This window comes from Rhinolophus ferrumequinum, chromosome 10 (assembly GCF_004115265.2).
Source record: "Rhinolophus ferrumequinum isolate MPI-CBG mRhiFer1 chromosome 10, mRhiFer1_v1.p, whole genome shotgun sequence".
Taxonomy (NCBI): Eukaryota; Metazoa; Chordata; class Mammalia; order Chiroptera; family Rhinolophidae; genus Rhinolophus; species Rhinolophus ferrumequinum.
Window position 1 is genome coordinate 26,371,200 of NC_046293.1, and position 24,553 is coordinate 26,395,752.

A 24,553-nucleotide genomic window follows, 5' to 3' on the forward strand; every position below is an offset into this window, starting at 1 on the left:
AAGGACAAACAAGATAATGCTATTGATTTGCGTGTTTGACCATGGGGCTTAGTTATATGATTCTAACTGAAATAGACAAATGTTCCCTAAAAATGAATTTCTTCTGCCATGCTTAGAGTTATGGGCAACGAATTTCTAACAGTTTCAGTATAGCTTTTTTTTTCAGCCACACTTAAATGCCAGTCACAAAGAGGGGTCTACTACTCAATACTTTTGTAAGAATAAAAGTGGGCATTGGTGTGTAAGTTTTAATTATGGGTTTTAAATTTTACCATTCAGAAGTTAAATATCAGATTATCTTGTACTTGTCTAGATACTTAAGGATCCTGATCTGATTTGGGGAAGAATTTTCCCCCAACACAGTGATGATGGGCCTGGGCTGAGACTCACACTTGGTTTTTGCACATATTTTGTCTTTCGAAATGGAGCCATATAGTTGGTTCCAAAGCAGGCAGAGAGACTGCGGTCATCACGACGGTCTGTCCAGAGAGGCAAGCATTAGACTGACCAAAAACCTGACCATCCACACCTCACTACACAAGAACTGCTTTCTGGAGAAGCCAACTTTATATGTATTTCTACCTCTTTAGCACCCAAATAGTACCTGTGTCTCACCTTCTACTCAAAACTTGAATGGCTGAAGACAAAAGCTTTCTGACATCCACTGATGTGTCATTCTTTTCACCTGAAACTTAAGAGCCTTCAGTGCTGTATTCTGACAGATGCTTCTATTGGAATTACATCTATTCCAATTTTATTCTTGAGAACCGGGGAGATAACCACAGAGTGGTTATGTGAGTTTGTGGACCCACTGGAGCCACTGCAGAATTTGTCCCCTCAAAGCCTCCATTCTCACTGGAAGATTAATTTGATGGCATTTTTACTGCTCTGGTATTACTGTCAGGTCAAATTCTATATTTAACAGCTCTCAAAATATCTGATTATCTCTCTTTCCCCAGTTCATACTCTGTCAAATAAGCACAGTTCCCTTTGGGGAGAATTGAAGAATGAGAAAACATCTACCATGAAAACTTGCAGTGGCTTTGCAAGGTCATTCCTCAGTGGGACCCAGACTCCTCTTCAGTTAATGGATTTTTTTGTGAAGTGACTTAGAGCTAGAAACTTGAGAAGAAATAGATTTTCTAATGCAGTGAGTCCTTGGAATTTTGTTTTTTTCTTATATAATGCAGGAAACACCTTATTTGACTGTATATCTATATGAATTCTAGGAATACCATTTCTACTAGTTCTCACCACAGATTCCTATGGATCAGTGAGTGTATGGTGATCAGCACCCTGGCTGGTCTTGCTGTCCAAAGGGATAATGATGGTTAAGTGCTGTAAATGGCAATTCTAATGTACGCAGTGACAATAGGGAACCCAGTTTCCTGGTAGCCTATCCCACCAGCCAATTCTGGCCTACAGAGAACATCCCATCACCGGGGTTCAGTATGGCCAGTGCTCCCCACTCAGAGCATTCATTATTGCCTCAGTGAATGGAATGTTCTGAGGGGTGTCCTGGAAATCATAGTTAGGCGGTGGGTTGTATCTCACGTAGTCAGTCCTTCCTGACATTGCCATCTCCCTGAACTTTCTGATCTTTCTTAATATCATGTCAAAGATATTGCAGCAGCTCTACCTTATATACAAGGCCATCATTGTGTCCAAGCTTCATAGAGCTGTCCCAAGGAAATATTAGCACTGGGTTTATGTGCCCTTGCCAGAATATTGAGTCCCAAGTCATTATCGACAGCCTCCATGTCAATAAATTCTTCTATCCAGACTAAATAAAGAGGATTTCCCTTTCCACTACCCTCAAGACCCATTTCCAGTATGTTCTCTTATTCTTGCTGATATGTTAACAATGTGTGCTAATATTAGATTGTGCTGGAAACTTGTCCTGAAGTAATGAGGAGTGATAGTGTATATCTTTCTTTTTAATTCTTTTTATTTTTCAATTACCATTGACTTACAAAATTATATTAGCTTCAGGTGTATAACATCATGATTAGACATTTATGTAACTTATGAAGTGATCACCCCGTTAAGTCTAGCACCCACCTTAATACCATACATAGTTAGTACAATATTATTGACTATATTCCCTACGCTGTACTTTACATCCCTGTGACTGTTTTTATAACAGACAATTTGTACATCTTAATCCTTTCCCACTTTTCACCTTTCCCCCAACCCCCTCCTATCTAGTAAACATCAGTTTGTTTTCTGTATCTATGAGTCTGTTTCTGTTTTGTTTGTTCATTTATTGAGTTCTTTAGATTCCACATATGAGTGAGATCATATGGATTTGTCTTTCACAGTCTGACTTATTTCACTTAGCCATAATACATTCTAGGTCCATCCATGTTGTTGCAGATAGCAAGATTTCATTTTTTTATGGCTGAGTAATATTCCATTGCATATATGTAACACATCTTCTTTATCCATTCGTCTATCAATGGACACTTAAGTTGCTTCGATATCTTGGCTATTGTAAATAATACTGCAATGAACATAGGGGTGCATATGTCTTTTTGCATTCGTGTTTTGGATTTTTTCAGATAAATACCCAGAACTGGAATTGCTGTGTTACATGGTAACTATATTTTTAATTTTTTGAGGAACTTCCATATTATTTCAGTAGGGCATATCTTGAGGAGAACAAATGTTAACCTGCCTCAACTGAGTTAATTGAACAGTTTCCAGGAGTGGCAAGGCTCTTCTGCTCTTTTTAAATGTAGGAGTCTGTTTCTGGTGGTTCGGAAGCTTCCTGGGATCCTAAGGTTCCAAATTTTTTTCATCTACCTAAATATCCCTATTGCAGGTGTGAGGGTTCTATATTTTTATGTCAGGGCCATGATTTTAACATTATTACTCCAGCAATTTCCACTCCTCTCCTATATTATCTCCCTCTCTATTGACTCATTTCAATTTGTACGCAATCACTGTATCATCCAATTTAAAAATAAAACCAACGAAAACATTAAAATTTTGCCTTGCTTCCATGCTCCATTCTCTACTCTCCTTAATAAGACTTATTAAATTATTACATATTCACCATGTCTGTACTTTCTCACATTTGTTCCTTTCTTAACCTTCCCCGTGAACCTAGTTTCTGTCCCTACAGTTCACGAACGGTGCTCTTGTTAGAGTCACCAATTACAGATGCTCCTCGACTTACGATGGGGTTACATCCTGACAAACCCATCATACGTTAAAAATATCATGAGTCGAAAATGTATTTAATAACTAATTTACCAAACATCATAGCCTAGCCTACCTTACATGTGCTCAGAACACTTACATTAGCCTCCAGTTGGGCAATTATCTTGAGTTTTATTTCAAGAATAATTGTCTACCTCTTCTTTTCACCAGAAGCGGGAGACACAGACGGGTATTTTGTACACATAATGCAATGTGAAAACACAAAACACAAGATCCAAAAAACACTGGCAACACAGTACATTGTAGAGTATCGGTAGTTTACCGTCGTGACCGTGTGGCCGCCTGGGAGCCGCAGCCCACTGCCGCTTCCCGGCATCACGGGAGTATATTGTACCGCGTATCTCTAGCCCAGGAAAGATCAAAATTCAAAACCTGAATTATGGTTTTACTGAATGCATATTGCTCCTGTACCATCGTAAAGTCAAAAAAAAAAAAAAGTAAATCTAACCATGATAAGTTGAAGACTGTCTGTATATTCATATGGCCAATCCAATGTTTATTTTGCTATATCAGTTTTACTGGTTTTCTCTGCAGCATTTGAAAGTTGCTCTGTTCCTCCTTATAACACAATGTCATCTCTTATTTCCACTTCACCAGACTTTCCTCGCTTTATTCTTATCTTCCTAGGAGTTCCTTCTTGTTATCTTTGGCTGGTCCTTTCTCTTCAATTTCACCTCAAAAGATTTGACCATCTCAGGGCTCAGATCTAGTGTCACTTCTCTATCTATAATTTCTTTTAGGTAATCCCATTTATATGTTGAAGACTTCCAAATGTATATATCTTTTCTTTATATTCAGTTACATATTTACATATTCGATTATCTATTTGACATTTTCACCTTGGTTACTTCATAGACTTCAGACACCAGAAGCAATGTGTGACACGGAGCCTTGTCATGACGGAGGATAATTTACTGAATACTTTAAAATACACCTTCTCTCAACCGTAGCTCACACCTGACTGAACGCACGAAACAAGTTGAAACTTGTCGCACAGTTACTAAGGTTTGACGCGCCACTTCCCGTATTGAAGATCCCTGCCTTTCCATTGGACTGCACTCGGCAGCAGCATTTGCTGTATTTTTCGATCACAACAGAAAGGCTCCATGTCACACATCGCTTGTGGTACGGCAATTTCTGTCAAATACAGTGTCTCTTCATCCACTTTATTCACCGGACCTGGCACCACATGAATTCTGGCTCTTTCCCAAAGTCAAAATAACCATGAAAGGTAAACGTTTTGAATTAATTCAGGATATCGAGGCCGCCATGACATCGCAACTGAAGACAGTCACGAAGGAGGACTTCTAGAATTGCTTCAAAAAGTGGTAAGTACGATAGGATAAGAGTGTTTGAAGCAAGGAAGAGTATTTTGAGAGGATTTAATGGCAATGTGTCTTTTACTGTAACAAATTTTTTTTAATTTAAGCATTAACCATATTTTTTTATCACACCCATAGAAAACATCCATTAAAAAATTCCCTAGTTCTATTGCCAGAATGTAAATCTGAGCCACTATGATTTCACATATGGACTACTTACTATAACTTACCAGATGGTCCCCTTAACTGTACTCCTCCCCACCCCTAACACATACAATATCCATTCTTCTGATAACAAAAATGAACTTAAATTTACATATAAGTCAAATTTTGTTATACATAACTTTCATTCCTTCAATGTCTTTTCATTGCACTTAAGTCTAAATTCCCTCTCGTGATCTACAAGGTCTTTCATGACCTTGCCACTCACACTTTGCTCACCATGCTTTGATCATTCAGACCCTATTGCTCAAAACATTTACTCCTCAGGGTACTGACATTTGATTTGCCATCTTTTGCAAAGGGATGTTATTTGTCCAGAATATTGCATGCCTATTGCATGAATATTGTATATTTGTGATGCAAGTCTCAGCTCGAAACCTCATTTTCTGAGGTAGGGCTCTCCTGACTATGCTATATCAAGCCGTCTCTCATCTCCAGGTTTTCTCAGTTACATCAATCATGACTTGTAACTCTTTGTTTCCTTGATCGTTACCTGTCTTCCATAACGTTTTTCATGACTGTGCATGAAAGTATGGACTTTGTCACATTTCATTTGTATCTTAAACACTCAGGATGGTACCTAACACTCATACATTCAATGTGTGAGTGGATACCTATTTATTAAACAAGGAATAAAAACAGAAAGAAATCTGCCTACATAGATAAACCACTTGACTTGGCGACATCAGTTTTATCCTACATATGCCAGTAAGGAGAATTATGTACAGTAAGAGGTCTCTAATATGGCTTCTGTTTTCACCTCAGTATCCTTTGCCTGGTTACAGACCACAGAGAAATTGAATGTTGAGGTGCTATGTTTGTGAGTTGATGACCAAGATTCTAGAGTCCACAATGTGAAGACATATGACATGGAGCTTCCAAGATTCCCATTAGCCCATAGTTCTTTTGTTTCCATGCCTAATAAATCCACATAAGCTGGCCTCTGCTTAGGTGGGGAGTAGGGACAGGTATTCTTTAAGACAGTATTTAAAAAATGTAAGCTTCACCTATGCATCTAATTTTCTATTGTTTCTTTAACTTACAAGGCACTCAGTAAATCTTTCTAAATTTACCACTTTTGCACTGTCAGATTCACAGAAGAAAATTTAACATGAAACTAGTGTAAACATAATTTTTATTTTTAACAAATTTATTGATGAGAATATTTAGAAACATTTTCTCTTCTGCACACAAAGTCCATGGCTTCTCTAGGCTGGTTAGTAACAGTTGATCACTCCAAAATATCTTTGCCACAATGTAAATGATGTACTTTTGATGGAATTCCCAAATAGATATCTCATAGATGAGTTATGTATAATCTGAATAATATCCTCCTGGTGTATAGAGATGACCTGTGTTGAATCAATGTCTCCTTTGACAGTTTGGGTATTTTAACATCTCAAAACATAAGTTTTTGATTGAAGGTCTCATCTTATCAGGGTTTCTTGACAATCAATGTCTGATGCAGTCCTCGTTTGCTGAAAGCAAACTTACACATGTCTTTTGTGTAAGAAATATTATTCAATAAGCAATAAATAGTTCTAGTTAGGCTCTTTATTTAGCTCACTATATTTTATAGAATCTTGAGATATAAACGATTCTCTCACACTTATCAAGTGTCTTTCTTTCATTGATCTCTGATCCTAATTTATGAACTCACTTTGGCAATATTTACTTTAATCACAATTGATGTCTTAATTGTGGTTATAATCAGTATTAATTTCTTCTACATTCATAGAATTGCATAGAATTTGATTAAGAACTGTCACCTTATTGAGTCTTTTCCAAAGGTGGAGCTTAGTTGGATGATTTGAGAAGAAAAATCTAGGTAGGACCATGAGAACGAGCTAGCTGCTTTTCACGGGGATGCAAACAACAGCAAGATGCTATTACACTTGTTTTGAATTCGTCATACAATTTTGCATCTGGAAAAATGATTTAGAACTAACTATGAAAATTCTCTTCTCACAGTCATTATTAGAATATTAACTTCTGTATGTTCTGAAACATGTCTTTAAAAAAAAAAATCTCTCAAGGGAGGGAGAGAAAGAGAAGAAAGAGAGAGAGACAAAGACAGAGACAGAGTAAAGAGGCAAAATCAGCTCCATATGAGATTTTCTAAGTTTTAAGTATACCAAACACATTTTAAGAGTATCAACCATGTGAAACCAACATTAATGCAGGAACTAAAGATAGTTAACAAACATCTGTCCTCCTTTTTCCTAGAAAGTGATAGTTTTTCTTCAGATTTGTTTATGTTAGAAATGTCTTCTTTTCAGGATATATGTTACTTTGCATAGCATGCTTAGAAATGCTTGTCTTAATTTAGTGTTCCCCAGAATTAGGATAAATGAATGGCTTGAGGGATAGATTAGAGCTATCAACTCACTAACTATCACAGCTAAATCAGACTTCGGTATAAAGTAGCTGAAGGTGACTACGAGAAAGGACAAATAGTAGGCAAGGAAAAGCAGGAGGAAGGAGATGACAGCTTTCATGGCTCCCATGTGGGCTTCTATGCTGGCATCTCTGAACCCTGTGGCACTGAGCTGCATCTGCCTGGTGTGTCTCCACAGGGAGAGGATCAAGAGGAAAAATGAGATCAAGGACACAGAAAGGGGGACTAGCGTTAATAGGTTGAGACATACCTTGATGGAAACATATTGATCTTTATTTTCTCTGCATCTCAAAGTTAAGTTTGTTTTCCTCTTTACCTTGATACAACGCCTGAAATCGTCATTCCAATTCTCAGTGACGGGAAGGCTAATAACCACAGAGAGGACCAAGCACACCAGCAGGATCCTAGGAATCACCCTGTCAATTCTCCACTTCATCCAGAGGAAAAAAGGATGGAAGAAATTAGCTATCTTGAGGAAATAGAAAATACTGAGGCAGGCGGCAAACCAGACATTTAAATGGTTGGTCAGTGTCCAGAAGAAGTCAAGGATTCTCATTTGTTGACCGGTGGAATAGACATCTGGATACAGCACCAATGTAAAAGAGTCGAAAATTATTATACACAATAGACAAATTCTGGATATGGCCAGACTGGTGAGAATTAAATCAACGGAGGCAATCTTCCTGTTCTTCATCCAGTCCATGCAGTTTACCAATCCAATGAATGCATTTCCTAAGATCCCCACTGAAAACTCTCCAGCTGCTATGATCATTAAGGTGTTATCTACTTCATCTGACATGTCAAAACAGAGGAATATCCAATTTGTTTCTATTTGAATTGATGTAGTTTGATATCTACACCTACTTCTTAGATTTTGCTGTAATTTTGTTTACCTCTTTTATTGTAGTCTGTCTTATGATGAAGACTGGAACGGTAAATGAAGACTGCAGCTATCTTCATTAAAACCTAATTAGTCTTGAAAACGTGGTTGGTGATCCCTGGCCTGGTCACTGAATGTCCGTTTACCTTCCCAGCAATTTTGCTTTTCCACATATGGTTGATTTAGGCTGAGCTACAGTTTACTAAGATGCAAATTAGGCCGATTCCCTTTCATGGTGTGCGCTTTCTCAAGCTACATACTGCAAATTTTAGATTCATTAATCAGTGATGCGTACTAGTGACTCAACAGGCCTGCCAGATTTAGCAAATAAAAATACAGGACACTTAGTAAATGTGAATTCCAAATAAACAATAAATACTTTTTTAGTATATGTCTCAAATGCATGATAAGTACTTCCAGAAAGTGTTGAAATTCAAATTTAACTGGGTGTCCTGTATTTTATCTGGAAAACCTAAACCTCAAAGATTTTTTGGCAATTAGAAATGGTAAAATTTGAAATTTGAATGGTAAAATTTGAAATTTTTCAAATGGTAAAATTTGAAAAATTGAAATTTGTAGAGGAATCTTCATTTTATTGAATGATAATATCAATTACTGCTAAAAATACAAAGTTTGCTTCACATTGAGAGCTATATATGGTCAGGGAATTTAAAAGGCGAATATATAGATTATGTGGTTCTAAAAAATACTTTAGCTCATTTTATCTTAGATGTTCAGAGTAACAATTAAATGGCATAAGATTTCTTAAAACAATGCATTGCCTTATTAGTTAAGTGACATTTAATGGTCACTTAGTTTGTCATGCTATATATAATAAGGTGAAGGAGCCATGATAAAGAAGAGTATTGATTACCTTTAGGTTTTTCCTTTTATTTAAAATGTTCCCAAAGTCAACTTTTATAAACAAGAGGGAAGAGAGTAAAATCCCGTGTTTCATTCTACTCTCTACCCTACTCCATCCCAAATTGTCATTGAGTATTTAGATCTTTAGCTCTTCTAGCTTGTTAGGCAGATGACTGATAATTAAATTTACCTCATTTCTACAGACTAACTTGTTTTGAAATAGCTTCTTTAAATTAGAGTTACTGAGAAACACATTACTACATAGTGTTTTCGTGGAATAATTCTGGGATACTTATACCTTCCTTGGGAATGCAATTCTTCTCTCATCCTTCTTCAAAGGCCAAACCTTTATTCTTGAGACGTAGCTCTGATTATTGGACAAACTGCCTCATGTAGCATGTTCACAGGTGACCACTTTCCTCTGGAAATGCTCCCTGACCCAGGTATATCATTTTCTTTTCTGTAGTGTCCTGGTAAATAAAGTACTCGCAATAACTATGATAATACCCATACCCAAATAAATTTTAGACTAATTTTTTTGTTTTACAAATAAATATACAGTTTGTGCCTACTAGTGTGGTACAGCAGGGAAGTCATGATGCAGCTACCATAGAAAACCATATGAAAATTCCTCAAGAAATTAAAAATACAACTGTCCTATGATCCAGCAACCTCACTTCTGGGTATACATCCAAAAGAATTTAAATCTGATCTTGAAGAGACAATTTGCACTAAGTTTATTGCAGCATTATTCACAATAACTAAAATGTGGAAACAATCTAAATTCCATTGACATATGACTAGAAAAAGAAAATGTGGTATACACGTACTCACATACGATAGAATATTATTCAATCTTTAAGAAAAAGCAGGAAATCTTGCAATATGGAAAAACGTGGGTGAGCCTGGAAGACATTACACTAAGTGAAGTAGGTTAGTTAGGGACGGAAAAATACTGTAAGATTCCTCTTATATGAGGTTTCTAAAATAATCAAACTCATACCGGTAGAAGCAGAGAGTAAAACAGTGGTTGTCTGGGCCTTAAGGGAAGGAGAAGTGAAGAGTTGCTATTCAACAACTATAAGTTTCAGTCATGAATAAATTCTAGAGATCTACTGTACAACATCTGCCTAAAAACACTCTACTGTACACTTACAATTTCCTTACTACAATAAAAAAAAAGCAAATAGAAAAACATTCTTCTGCAAGAGTGCATTTTGTCAAATGCCTACTGCTCTGAAGCCCAGCCATAGTCATTGGAGACATTTGAAACATTAGAGATACAAAGAATAAAACATTGAAAAAGACTAAATGCAGGAAAACCTTCCCAGAAGTACTAATCATATAAAACATTTATTTCATCTACACCTGCAGAAGAATATAAAGTTTATCCCAGCATTGAATTTACAAGTTTATCCCAGCATTGAATTTACAGGTATTTTATAGAATATAGTATTATATTCCATCACAGGAATATCAATACACCTGTCTTATACAACAAATAGCAACATAAATAGCTCGCATATTAGAAATATACTTGATGAAGTTTATGTACTTAGACTCTAACTATCAGTACTTTATAGAGTGAATTCACATAATCATATGCAGAAAAATTGATAATCTTCAGGTAATTAGTATCTTAGTTATAATAAAAGAAAATGAATATATTGAAATAGACCAGAATTTGACACAGAAAACGGTGGGAGCAAACATGTAGTCAGATCAGAATAAACATGTCCTTAGATATGTCAGATCAAGTGTTTCAATAACACTCTAGTGAGGAGGGATTTGATGTTCAAGTAGAAGCACATTTTATTAATGAATTTTTTTGTAATTTACTCTGTATGGACATAGAGTGATGTTTTTAGTAATAGTATGAAGTTACTGCATTGTGTATAATAATTTCTTCCCAATTAATTTCTTTTTTAGAGTCCTGAGTGAAAACAACCCCTGCAGCTCTTATTAAGGAAAGAAATTTGAGTGAAGCAGTCTGACTGATATTCGTTATCTCCATCCAGATTGTGAAGAGCACTTAGGAACACCCCTTAGAGGGAGATGTTTGAATGGGTATTACTCCTATCCTGGTACTGACTGAAATGCAAGTTGTTTGAAAGGAAATTTAATTTCAAGGGAATAAATAGAAGATGCCAGAGAAAGGTCAACTAGGAAATATTAACTGGGAGACCATCTAAAGCATCACTTACTTGGGAGGAGAGAGATACAAAACTGAACCAGAGACAGGACAGGTGAGAACTAAGTTCATGGTTAATAAGCCAAATGGGAGTGATTCAGCAGAGCCATGAAGGGAGCTCAGTTAAGGGCCAGCAAATAAAGTGTATGATAGAAAAAAGTGAGAAACGAGTTAGTGCAGCTCAGGTGTGCTTTCCTATTGGCCAAAGTCAAATCTTAAAAGAATTTAACTAAGCAATACATGCCTAACATTTGCAGTGAGAAGACAAAAAGAGAAGTGTGGGCCCTGAAATTCTTGGAGGGTAGGGAGTGTGAAGATGAGAATGTCTGGGGATATAAAGGGATATAAATGATGTATTCCTTAGTGTGCTGGTGGGTCTCAACAACACTTAAACATATATACCCCAAATAAATGTAATAACTGGAAAAAATAAGAATGGACCTACAAGAAAGTTGTACTTTTATCAGAAAATAAGATTTGCTTTTAAAGTTCACTTTTATAGCCAAGGTTTTACATCATACATGCTGTTTTTCTACATCTGAGCATCCTGACACGTGCTTGCCTTAACTTGTTATTTCCAATAATTAAAACAAGTGACTGACATGAGAGAATGAGAATTGCTATAACTTCTCCAAACATCACAGCTAAATTGCTTTCTTTCATATGGTAGCTAAATGTCACTAAAAGAGAAGCCAGGTAGTTAAAAAAAAAAGGAGGAAGAGAAATGAAGTCACAGTTTTCACAGCTCCCACATGGACCTGTGTGCTGGGGTCTCTACAGCCTATAATATTGAGTTTCATTTGCTTTGTATGTCTCCATAAGGACAAAATTAACAGGAAAAAAATGAGATTAATGACACAGTAAATGGGACAATTGCCAACAGATTAAACAGTGAAAACATGTTGAAGTTTTGTTTTGTTTTGTTTTGTTTTCTTATTCGGGAAGGGTAACAGGACTTTATTGGGGAACAGTGTGTGCTTCCAGGATTTTTTTCCAAGTCAAGTTGTTGTCCTTTCAATCTTAGTTGTGGAGGGCGCGGCTCAGCTCCAGGTCCAGTTGCCGTTGCTAGTTGCAGGGGGCGCTGCCCACCATCCCTTACAGGACTCAAGAAGTTGAACTGGCAACCTTGTGGTTGAGAGCCCACTGGCCCATGTGGGAATTGAACCGGAAAATTAGGAGCACGGAATTAGGAGCACGGAGCTCCAACCACCTGAGCCACCTGGCCGGCCCAACATGCTGAAGTATTGAATTTTACTCACATGGAACAATTCAGTGAAGTTTCTTTTACATTTTGCAATTTAAAAAAATCTGAATTTTTCTGAAATCATAATTTGATATCATTGTGAGCATAAGGCTGTTCAACAATGAAATCGCCAAGCACACCAGCAGGATCCAGTGAAGCATTCTGTCAGTTCTCCACTTCAGCCAAAGAAAAAGTGGGTGGGAGAAACTGGCTATCTTGAGGAAATAGACGACATTGAGGCAGGAGGCAAACCACATGCTTAAGTAGTTGGGGAGTGTCCAGAAGATATCGACTATTTTTAGTTTATCATTTATATAAATATTGAGGTAGAATACCATTGTGACGCCATTGAGCACCATTACACAGAGCAAACAAATTCTGGAGATAACTAAACTTAGTCAACTGAAGAGATCTTTTTCTTCTTAATCCAATCAATCCAATTTACTAGTCCAATGTATCCATTCCCCCAAATTTCTATCATAGTTTCTCCAGTTATTATGATCCTAAAGATGTTATCTTCTCTACTGAGCATGTTAGGAGAGAGAACACCATGGCCTCAAATATCACTGCAGATGAGCTAATATACAGATACCCAGTTGGAGCATAATAAATAAATTCTTCAAATCAGGGAATAATGTTTTCATTTGTCATTATTTTGACTTTGATGTCATTCCAGAAGTGCCCAGCTCGCCTCTGAAATAAGATTGCTTCTACATTCATAAAGAATAAACCAACTGATTGCTTGCTCCAAACAAATTGACTAGTTTTTTATCCTGGGCAAATTATAATTATCTATCTTTAGTGAGCAATAACTGAAATGTTTGGTTAAAATTGCTCTTATACAAATTAAAAGAGATCATATTTCATGAATTTGCAATACGCTTCATGCTGGTAAGCTCTGCATATTTGGACCAGTCAAATTGAGTTTCAAATAGGGAAGCACAAAAAGCAAACAAAAACATGTATTTATTATAAATCAAAATCTGTAAATGAAACATCATTTTCATCACCATCATTATCAATTTCCCACAAGTCAGTTCTCTTAGTGGAAATGGATTTTAGTTTTGGAAACAATCAGAGCAGTCAGATTACAGAGAATTAAAATTCACTCAGATAGCAGTTTTTGTTTTCATATAAAATGGTTAATTAAGGAACAATATAATACATATCTAATGATAAATGGTTTAGTGTTATTAGGTAGGCACATGGCAACAATTACTAAGAATTTGCTCTCTATGTTTATTAGACGTGAAAAATGCAAGATAAAGATTTGTTATCTTTAGTTTTATTTAATATGGGAAATGCTGTCCATGACAATTTACTTTCTGAAATGTCTCTTGGATAATACACATTTTCAATTAAAATTAAGAAATTCACACTTTAAATTACTCTAGTTACAATTAACTCCTATAAAAAGATTTATGATCTCACATTCTACACTGTAAGTTAAAAAATGTTTTGCTTTTTTACTAAACAATATTTCTAGGGAATAGGACTAATTTTACCATTAAATTTAATTTTTTTGTTTGGGAAACATAACTTAGACAACACTAAATTTGTATCTAGGTACACAAATTACATAAATGAGGGTTCTTCTTCTTAGATTTAAGTAGTTTTACAATGTAAACATCATATGTAGTATTTTCCCTATTTCTTATATGTGTGTAATGTGTAATAGGAAAGCATAAAGTTAATAATTTTCAAAAGCCTTGTTATTTGCAAAATATTACCTGAAACAAAAAATAGAATAATGCTAAGGGAAAAACATGTCAAAGATTCTTAAGTCTAGAAGGGTAGAGAGAACATTTCAAAGAATGCTTGAGAATTGACTCCTAAAACTGGCATCACCAGCTAGGGTTACCTATGGAACAATTTGACCATTGGAATTCTCAACCTTCTTTCTCAAGGTACTTCTAATGTACATGTGCCTAACTGTACAACTTAACTGTACAACTGGTCAAACCATCATTCTTGAGATCACACCTCTTTTCCCACATCATATTTCACCCTAGACAGAATCTCACCAAAGAGTGTTTCCCTTTCTCCTGATAAGGATGAACTATTACAGAAATAGAGGTAATGATAAGGCAGAAAAGAAAAGAACTGACTATTGGTTCAGACTAAGTAGGCAATTTTTTTATAGGAAAGGCTAATATGTTTTAAAACCTCATCCCCATAGCCAGTTTTCCTGAAATGCTTCTATTCATTGAGCAGAAAGTCTTTGCCAGGATATGGCAGAAAGAAGTAGAACCCCTTAGCATTTAAGCAATGATATGAAATCTTAGCATGTGATTTAGATTGTTTTCCTGCAAAGACAAAGAAATGTATGTGGCTCAATGATAACCTTAGATTCAAAATTAAACACGTAAGAACTGAGAAGGTACACAAAGAAAAATTTAGAATAATTCTAGACATTATATCCAATAGCATATAATTTAAAAGTGTATGCAATCAATTGGGAGAAGGGAGAGAGTCGTTTGTTGATTTCTTTCTCTTTGATTCAGGATTCTCTATAGAACAGAATATTCTTTCTTTTGTAGAAATCTTTCACAATCCTTAGCACCTTCAGAAAAGCCTCCCTCAGTTTGTTCCCCATCATAACGATGAATGAATGAATGGCTTGATGGATAAATGACAGTTATTATACCACATCATCACATGTTTTCCCTAAGGAGTCACAAACATCACCACAAGTTTTCCTGAAGGAGTCAGTAAGATGAAGGTTATTAATCCAGTTAAAATGTCCATATTACCCAAAGCAATATACAGATTTAATGCAATCCCCATCAAAATCCCAATGGCATTTTTCAAGGAAATACAACAAAAAAATCATCAGATTTGTATGGAATCACAAAAGACCCTGAAAAGCCAAAGCAATTCTAAGAAAAATAACAAATCTGGAGGTATCACACTCCATGACTTCATTTTATACTACAAAGTAACAATAATCAAAACAGCACGGTATTGGCAGAAAAATAGACACACAGACCAATGGAATAGAATTGAGAGCTCAGAAATAAACCCACATATATATGGGCAGATAATTTTTGACAAAGGAGCCAAGAACATACAATGGAGAAAGGAAAGCCCCTTTAATAAATGGTGCTGGGAAATTGAAAAGCCACATGCGAAAGAATGAAAATGGACTGCTATGTGTCACCATATACCAAAATAAACTCAAAATGGGTAAAAAACCTAAATATAAGTCCTGAAACAATAAATTGCATAGAAGAAAACACAGGCACTAAACTTAAAGACCTTGGGTGCAGAGAGGATTTTACGAATTTGACCTCAAAGGCAAGGGTAGTAAAAGCAAAAATAAATGAATGGGACTATATCAAACTAAACAGCTTAGGTGCAGCAAAAGAAACCATTAACAAAACGAAGAGGCAACCAAGCGAATGGGAGAAGGTATTTGCAAAAAACACCTCCAATAAGAGGCTAATATTCAAAATATATAAAGAACTCATACAACTCAACAATAACAACAAAAAACACAAATAATCCAATTAAAAAATGGGCAGAGGACCTGAACAGATACTTCTCTCAAGAAGAGATACAAATGGTCAACAAATATATGAAAAGATGCTCAACTTCACTAGCTGTTAGGGAAATGCAAAACAAAACTACAATGAGATACCACCTCACACCTGTTAGAATGGCTATTATCGTGTTTCCCTGAAAATAAGACCTAGCCAGACCATCAGCTCTTTTGGAGCTGATGCGTCTTTTGGACCAAAAATTAGTATTAAGACCCACTTTTATTTAGGAATAAGACAGGGTCTTATCTAACATAATATAAGACTGGGTCTTATATTAATTTTTGCTCCATAAGATGCATTAGAGCTGATGGTCTGGCTAGGTCTTATTTTTGGGGAAACATGGTATCAACAAGACATGTAATAGCAAACACTGGAGATGTAGTAGAGAAAAAGGAACCCTCATACACTGCTGGTGGAAATGTAAATTGGGTACAGCCACTATGGAAAAAGTATGGAGGTTCTCAAAAAATTAATTTTCCTTAAGAAATGGAGTTACATATGACCTAGCAATCCCTCTTCTGGGTATCTACCCCAAAAATCTGAAAACGTTTATCCGTGAAGATATATCAGGTGTTAGGTCAATGTCCAAGTGAATGGCATCCTGAGGGTAAGGTATCTGAGTCTCAGGGAGCTAAAAGAAGATGCATGGAGCTGAAGGCAAAGTAGACATACTTTATTCACAGGCCTCCTGGGATACAGCCAGGAGTTTTTACTGCTGTATACAGCTGGACATTCTCAGGTTACAACCTGTAGGTAGGAGCAGCCTCATAACCCACAGCAGCCTGCTTCTCAGCAGCCCACAGCAGCCGCCTTTGGGCACGGGCCCCATAGGTCCACTGTTGGTCATAGTCAGCAACACAGTACGTAAAACACAGCCCACGGTCTCTGCCGTGTCTCTGCCTCAGCCTCTCTGTCTCTGCGCCAGCCGGGTCTCCGTGCCAGTCCCCTAACACAGCTGGGCCCTTTATACCTCACAGAGACAAAGGTGGCGTACAGCCAAAGGTGCTTCCATAAGAGTATATACAAACAACATCTTCAGGATGGACAGTGCTTGCGAGACCTTCTATCTTCTCAGACTAGCAGGCCCCATCAGTCAATGTCACCAGCTGGCGCGGCAGGGGGCGGGGGGATGACTGATTAACTCTATTCTCTCCACATCAGGGGTTCCAGACAAATGTATACACATGACTTGTATTCATCTTTTGTTATCGGTATATATTGAGTATTACAATTTTAATAGTTTTTTCCTTTCTTAAAATGTGTATACATTTTTTTTGGCACCCTCTGTATATACCCCTATGTTCAGTGCAGCATTATGCACGGTGGCCAAGATGTGGAAATAACTGAAGCGTCCTTTGATAGATGATTGGATAAAGAAGATGTGGTTCATATATACAATGGAATATTACTTGGCCATGAGAAAAGATGAAATACTGCCATTTGCAATAACATGGATGGATCTTGAGATTATCATGCTAAGCGAAATAGGTCAGGAAAAGTTGAGACCCAAATGACTTCACTCATATGTGGGATATAAAAATGAAAGCAACAAACAAACAAGACAAACAAACAAAAACTCATAGACACAGACAACAGTTTAGTGGTTACCAGAGGGTAAGGGGGGCAAGGGGTGGTAGAAGAGGCTAAAGGGGGTCAAAAATATGGTGATGAAAGAATTGAGTCTGGGTGGTGAACACACAAGGCAATATATATATGATGTATTATAAAAATGTATACTTGAAACCTATGTAATTTTACTTACCAATGTCACCCCAATAAATTTAATAAGATTATAAAAGAAAGAAAGCTGGAGCTTACTACAGGAAGGATTGCATGATACATAATGAAGAGGAACAGAAAGATGATCAATGCCTTTATGGCCCTCATGTGGACCTCTCTGCTGAGGTCTTTGGACCCTGTGGCATGAAGTTTCATCTGCTTGGTGTATGTAAATAGGGAGAAAAGTAACAAGAGAAATGAGGTCAGACAAAGAAGAGAACTATAACCCCCAGATTCAAGATAATCTATTTGAAAGCATTTGGGGTTTTACTCACTTTGTATTCCCAAGTTATGTTTTCTTCATGATTGACCTTGAAATACCAGGATTCCTCATTCAATGAAATACTAATAATTAAGGAGAAGGAAAAGACACTAGAAGGATCCCAAGGATGACCCTGTTAATCTTTAGCTTCAGCCAGAGGAAAAACAAATGGGATATATTGGCTATCCTGAGTAAACAAAAGATGCCTGGCAAGAGGTAAACCAGACAACTGAATGATTGCTGAGTGTCCAGGAAACATCCAAAATGTTCACTAGCTCACCATGGGCATATGTATCTGGAGAGAGCAGCATAACAAAGCTATCTAAAGATATTACTCACAACAAACATTATTGGAGATGGGTAAGCTGACCAGAATGCTGTCAATCAAGAAGATCTCTCTCCTTTTGAGCGAGCCAGTGCAGATAACCAATGAATCCATTTCCCCAAGTTCCTATAGTCAATTCACCTGCAATCAAGATCTATGTGTTGCCTCCATTGTGCTTGGCATGTCAGCAGAGAGTTCTGATTTTAGATATCGCTAATGATGAATTGACTTTCAGTTGACCAGTGGAGAATGGTATATGTGTCTGCCACTAAGTTCACGCTACAGTTGTCTTTATCTGATTGTCTTCTTTTTCAGCTGTTATCCAGTTCAGGAAGACATTTCTGCTCTGAGTTACAACTGCCTAAAGACTTCACTGATTGAAGCCAGTAATTTCTTTATGTGGAGTGATGATTGAAAGGCTTTAGGATGCAAATAGGAATGGATCTGATTTCTTGGATTTGCACATCTTTCTCATTTTAAGCTTGGCATATTTTGGATTCATCAGTATAAGCTGTTGACCAGAAACTTCTAGAAGGACTCAATTACTTGGAAAATACATCTAAAATTTAATTTGGAAATGTGGCACTTTTTACCATTTCTAATAACTTGCAAAGTACCCCCAAATTGTGGTCCATTTTGTACAAATTCAGATTTTGGAGCTTACCAACAACTGTGAATTTAGTGCAGACAGCTGACACTAATAATTGCAGCCCCAGAATAACGTATTCACTTCAGTAATTAGGATCGCTCCAGTAAGGTAACAGTGCTTTTCAATTTTCTTGAAAAGACAACTATTAGACTTCTAGCTTTCACCCTGTAATGTAGAGAACTGAGCACTGAGGATATCTTGCTGTGCTCCTGGTTATTCAGTTTGACCTCAGAATTCGTATTTGTATGTAAACTATTATAGTTAAAATATGAGTATCATCTTCTTTATAATACATATAATGGTTACCATTTCGAAGACAAAACATATTTGATCAAATTTTTATTATTTATTTGTATTCTTATTTTTTGGTTTCATGATTTAAAGCACATAACACCTAAATTCATAAAATAATAAACCAACTATATTGGTATTCTCTTGCACTGACTTTAATATTTTACCAACTTAACATATAAGCTGGAGGCTTTCAGGTTTTGCTTTAACTGGAGGAGCTGCCTTGTCTGAGGGGAAGGAGTTGAGGTGTGATGACCAACATGATGTGCACATGTATTTTAAGAATATTGGTAATAACACACACTGAGTGTAGGAACTGGAGACAAAGAATCCCATCCATTAGGGGGTATTAGGAGAAAATATCTTTTCACCTTAAAAGCCATTTAAATTTATTTTTTTACAAATTGTTTATATTCTTTGCTCATTTTTCTCTGTTTGTATGAATTTCTAGGTCTTTATATATTAGAAAGATTGGCACTGCTTTTATGTTGTGAATTGACAGTATTTCCCCAATCTGTTGTCTTTAGTCTTTCCTTGTATTTTTAAAATGCAAACAGAAGTTTTCAAATTTCATATAGTTATATTTATCAATCTTTTGTGATTTCTGGATTTGGAGTTATAGTTAGAAAAGCCCTTTCCATTAAATTTTCCTATATTTTTCTCTATTGCTCTCAAGGTTTGCTTTTTTTTAATGGAAAATTCTTAAAAATTAATTTTTTATACATACAAATATACATAGACATATACATACATACATAGTCAAGTATAGATCCACCTTTATTGATGGCTATCCACTTATTTCAATTTGGTAATTAATCTTGCCCCCCTGCTTTGAGACGTCACCTTTATTTGAATGATAATTTCCCTTATGTATTTGCAAATCAAATGGCTAATGCTTTTGATTCTTACTGTACTAAGGACTAAAAGGACTACGAATGGTATGGTTATTTCTAACTGCATAGGACAACTTATTCGAGATTTTAAATATTCGAGATTTTAAATATTCGGCTTGTAATGGTCAAAAAATCAAGATCTTCTATGGTAGTCCTGAAAGATCCTCTTATCATTTATCGCTGTAAGTCAGAACTAAAAGTTAATTGTTTAGGGGCAGCCGGATGGCTCAGTTGGTTAGAGCATGAGCTCTGAACAACAGGGTTGCTTGTTCGATTCCCACATGGGCCAGTGAGCTGCGACCTCCACAACTAGATTAAAGACAATGAGCTTTCACTGAGCTGCCAGAGGTGATGCCAGATGGCTCAGTTGGTTATAGTGTGGGCTCTTAACAACAAGGTTGCCGGTTCAATTCCCACTTGGGATGGTGGGCTGCACCTAAAGATTGAAAATGGTGACTGGACTTGGAGCAGAGCTGCACCCTCCACAACTAGATTGAAGGACAATGATTTGGGCCCTGGAAAAACACACTGTTCCACACTATTCCCCAATAAAAATTTTAAAAAGTTAATTGTTTATATAAGAGAATTATTATATACGATGTATTCACAGATTTACCAAGTCTTACCAAATGAAATTTAAAGCAATAATGGGAAAACAGTGGAAACTTGACACTGGGAATGGCAACAACTACATGGACTTGCATAAATAAAACTGAGAATCTTGAAATCTTGGGAAAGTTGCCACACAAAGGGATTCTTATTTTCCTCAATATCCAATTCAATCACCATTTATTGGCTTTAGACCCATAACCAAAGTCAGACGTCAGCATGCTCAAAGCAATCAGGGGAGGAAAAAAGGAAGGAAGGCAATTACAAAGTCTGATCAAAAAGGAAAACATTTATACTCCAAAAGGAGTGTAAGATTTTGCTCATTTGTGATGACAGACACCCAAAGAATACATTTGAGAACGGATTTCAACGGTTTTAGACCAAAGAGGATATAACACTGGACCTGAGTCAACATTGATATAGCTGCCTCTTCATAGATTCTGGGTTTAATGTGTGAGCTTGTATAGCCAGCTTTAATAGTTTACATGCTTGGTGTCTAAAGCTTGAAATAATTCTTATTTACATTAAATGGGTTTTAATGCCAGAACTCGCAAAATTTAGAGGAAAGAATCTAACAATTTAGGAAGACAGGCATATTAAAGTGAATTTATCCTATGTAACTTTTCTTCTCCCCATTATATGACCCAAGAGGGCTCGAAGGACACTTCAGTTACTAGAACATTGAGAAATATATTATTGAGGGAATTAGCAATATCTTTGAAAAGCTCTGTAGAATCTATCTTCTCAACAGAAGTCATGATAGTGGTAGATGCTTGAGATGAGTTTCCCAGTTTCAATGGTGATGATGGAATCCTGGAGTGTCAGTGCCTAAACAATAGATGCAAAATGCACACAAATAGCATCGAACAGCAAGGACCCAGCGGTGATCAGAATACTTTGACCTTAAAATATCTTTGGTGGTGCCCAATCGATCATGATGTCTTTAGGACTGACAGAGATGGTTAGCTACTAAAATCCTACTTGATGTCTATAACAGGAAAAATTCTGCATCTGGTGACCAAAACACTGACTTGAGTTGCCACAAGGGAAAGACCTGATTTCCAATCCCAAACCATTTTACAAATCCAGAACCCTTTGACTGAAGAAAAGGCCATTTCCTCCAAAATATATTTTTAAAAAGTAACAAAATCAGTGGTTTTTTAACATAGACAAAATAAAATTTAAAGCAAAAACCTACCTGAGTAACAAAGAGTGTTTTTAATATCAGTAAAGAAAATAATAATAAAAGTAATGACCACCAAATCCCATACAATTATCAATATTGCTTCAAGTTAAATACAGCTATATATGAAAAAATTATGAGCAGAGACAAATAATTGTGAATATATGTTTATTATTTATTTCAAATTGTCATATAATAAACGGATTAAAAGACGCAATATCATTAATACGGTTCATCTAATGTATGTAAATTTGAAGTCAACATCATTAAATGACTTTCAAAAAACATGGACTAGTCACAAAAATAGATCATATGTTAGGTCAAACAAATCTTATGCTAGGCTAAATATCATACAAATATGTTGTCTGATCCAACTTCAATAAAATAAAATTTCAGTACAAAAAATTACCTTTATATGTCTCATATAACTAGAAAATTACTCTGATTAATAACCCTTGAATTAAAAGGAATCATAATACAAAAGGCACGCATCAATGGAGGGCCACCTTACGCTCCACCAGCTGCACGGCCCTCAGTCTTGGCTCATGGCATCTCTGGCCATGACAACATGAGCGACAAAGAAGGATCTGGAGGGTTCAGGGAAAGGAAGCATGACAATTTCCCACATAACCAGAGAAGAGAAGGGAAAGATGGTAGTTGATCTTCAAATCATTTCGGCAGAAACTTGATGCAAGACATGACAAATATAAGAGACTTGTAAAACAGTCGGGATAGAACTGTAGGAAGTATAAGAACAATTTTTCTCCTCCATACGATTACGAGTGCTCCTGATATGGGAGAAATATTGACTGAATCAGAAATTATGTCAGATGGTGTCAGACAAAGATATTGCAGGTGACCCAGGAACTCAGAAGACAGGCATCAGTTCCAGAGAGCCATTACTGCTGCCCTCTTCTGATTCTCAGGATAAACAGTTTGGTGTTCGGAGACTGGAAATCACACCTGTTGATTACCTTGCAGGAGTGGCTGACTTAACTGAAGAGGTGATGCGATGTGTATCAACAGTGTAGGGAATGGGGACACTGACACCTCCTTTGAAGTGAGCCAATGTTTACCTCAGGTTTATGATGGGTTTTCATTCATTGGCAATACTGGGCCTTATGAGGTTTCTAAGAAGCTGTATATTTTGAAACAAAGTCTGGCCAAAGTGGAGAATACTTGTTGTGTCTTGAAAGTCAGAGGTTCAGAAATTCCAAAACATATGCCGACAGATGTCTTTTCAGTTAAAACAGAAAGGATTGATCAAGAAGAGGGCATTTCTTAGGATAACATCATTCAGTTATTATTCTCTTGAGAGACCAGTTTGTAAGACTATTATTTAGTATTTTATTTTATTTATTGTGGCTTTTACATAGAAAATTTTCAGTTATACTTGTTGTAAATTATATATAAGCTATACATAAAATTATCAACTTAATCCTTTCTTATATCTAACTCATGCAAGTTTGCATATATATGTTTATTTGATTTTTTGCTGGTTAAATTTTATCACTTACCTTTGTAATGTGAACAAGCTTCAGAGTGCACTTTCTGCCATCCTTGTCTTAATTTACTTTGTGTGAATTTTGGTGTGGTGATAGTTAAAGAAAGCCATTTGTAAGTTAAGTTCGTGATTTTGTTATGATAGAAAAGATTTCTTAGTTATACATCTGGACTTGAGCTTTCGTTTAAATTTCTTGGTAATATTGTACCAGGCTTTTAAAGTAGGCTTATTCCATAGAATAGAATAAAAATTACTAAGTTATCAACATACTTTAATTTTGTGAGGCACTGTAGTGAGAATTCGTATTATATTCTAGATAATTTTAGACAATTTTTAATCCATATTGAACAGCTTTCCAGAAAAATTGACAGATACCCAGATGTTAGTTTCTGCATTTAACTTTTATCTTTTATCACAAAATGTCTGGTAGAGAATTGGAGCTAACATTGTAATATTTTCCTTGTGTTGGAGTTGAATCATATACTTGTACATACAACTGAAAAGCTTATATTAGTGATTATTTAGCAATTTTTTTCTTGTCATTATATTACATTAGGCACATTTAGAAACTTTCCTATTTTAGCATCTATAAGAAATTACATTTAAATGGTTATAATGAAGTTTTGAAATTTTTGAAGTACTTAAGTTAATGCAAACCTTTATAGTTGTCCAATTGTGTTCACTGATAGTATAAAAAGTCACCAAAGAAAACACATCATGTACAATTCGGTAATAAGACAACTGTCAACACAGCTGGGAATGACAATGGCAGTCTCTAGTTATATTTAGAATTGGAATTGGCCTACTGAAATTAGTTATAGATGATTCCTTGTGATGTGAAACTGACTTGAGCATGACACTATTGGCCAGCAATCAGACATTTCCATTTGGTTTTGTGAATTTTGAGACTCTAGATACTGGATTTTATTTTTGGAAAAATTAGATGCTCTGTAAGGGTTGATTCTTTGAAAGTATAATTTTCCAAAAAAAAAAAAAAAATCACCTAAAGGAAAATAAAATATAGACATGCCTAATTTAAAAAAAAAATTACAAAGGATATTTTGAAATTTTTTGAGCAGAATGGCAATCTATGAACTATGTGTCAATACTGTGGAATGTATCTAAATCAATAGTTACGCAGAAAATACATAGTGTTAGATTCATATACTGA

General features: G+C 36.0%; 3 protein-coding genes and 1 pseudogene across 3 annotated transcripts; 1 reads left to right on the forward strand and 3 right to left on the reverse strand.

Moving 5' to 3' along the window:
• Window positions 1-7,027: 7,027 nt before the first annotated feature.
• TAS2R7 (taste 2 receptor member 7) lies at window positions 7,028-7,966 on the reverse strand. The gene has a single exon (XM_033116218.1). It carries the CDS (start codon window positions 7,964-7,966, stop codon window positions 7,028-7,030), a length of 939 nt encoding a protein of 312 aa, XP_032972109.1.
• Window positions 7,967-11,612: 3,646 nt separating this feature from the next.
• TAS2R8 (taste 2 receptor member 8) lies at window positions 11,613-12,877 on the reverse strand. Its single transcript, XM_033118351.1, is given in 6 exon segments — window positions 11,613-11,813; window positions 11,816-11,944; window positions 11,947-12,003; window positions 12,338-12,415; window positions 12,417-12,742; window positions 12,745-12,877. Coding segments are annotated over 6 exon segments (924 nt in total).
• A 1,968-nt stretch (window positions 12,878-14,845) lies between these two features.
• TAS2R9 (taste 2 receptor member 9) lies at window positions 14,846-18,436 on the reverse strand. Its single transcript, XM_033117650.1, is given in 10 exon segments — window positions 14,846-14,950; window positions 14,952-14,996; window positions 14,998-15,061; window positions 17,695-17,887; window positions 17,890-18,030; window positions 18,033-18,137; window positions 18,140-18,277; window positions 18,280-18,359; window positions 18,361-18,409; window positions 18,412-18,436. Coding segments are annotated over 10 exon segments (945 nt in total).
• A 4,010-nt stretch (window positions 18,437-22,446) lies between these two features.
• On the forward strand, window positions 22,447-23,163 carry LOC117027970 (translin-associated protein X-like; annotated as a pseudogene).
• The last annotated feature ends 1,390 nt before the right edge of the window (window positions 23,164-24,553 follow it).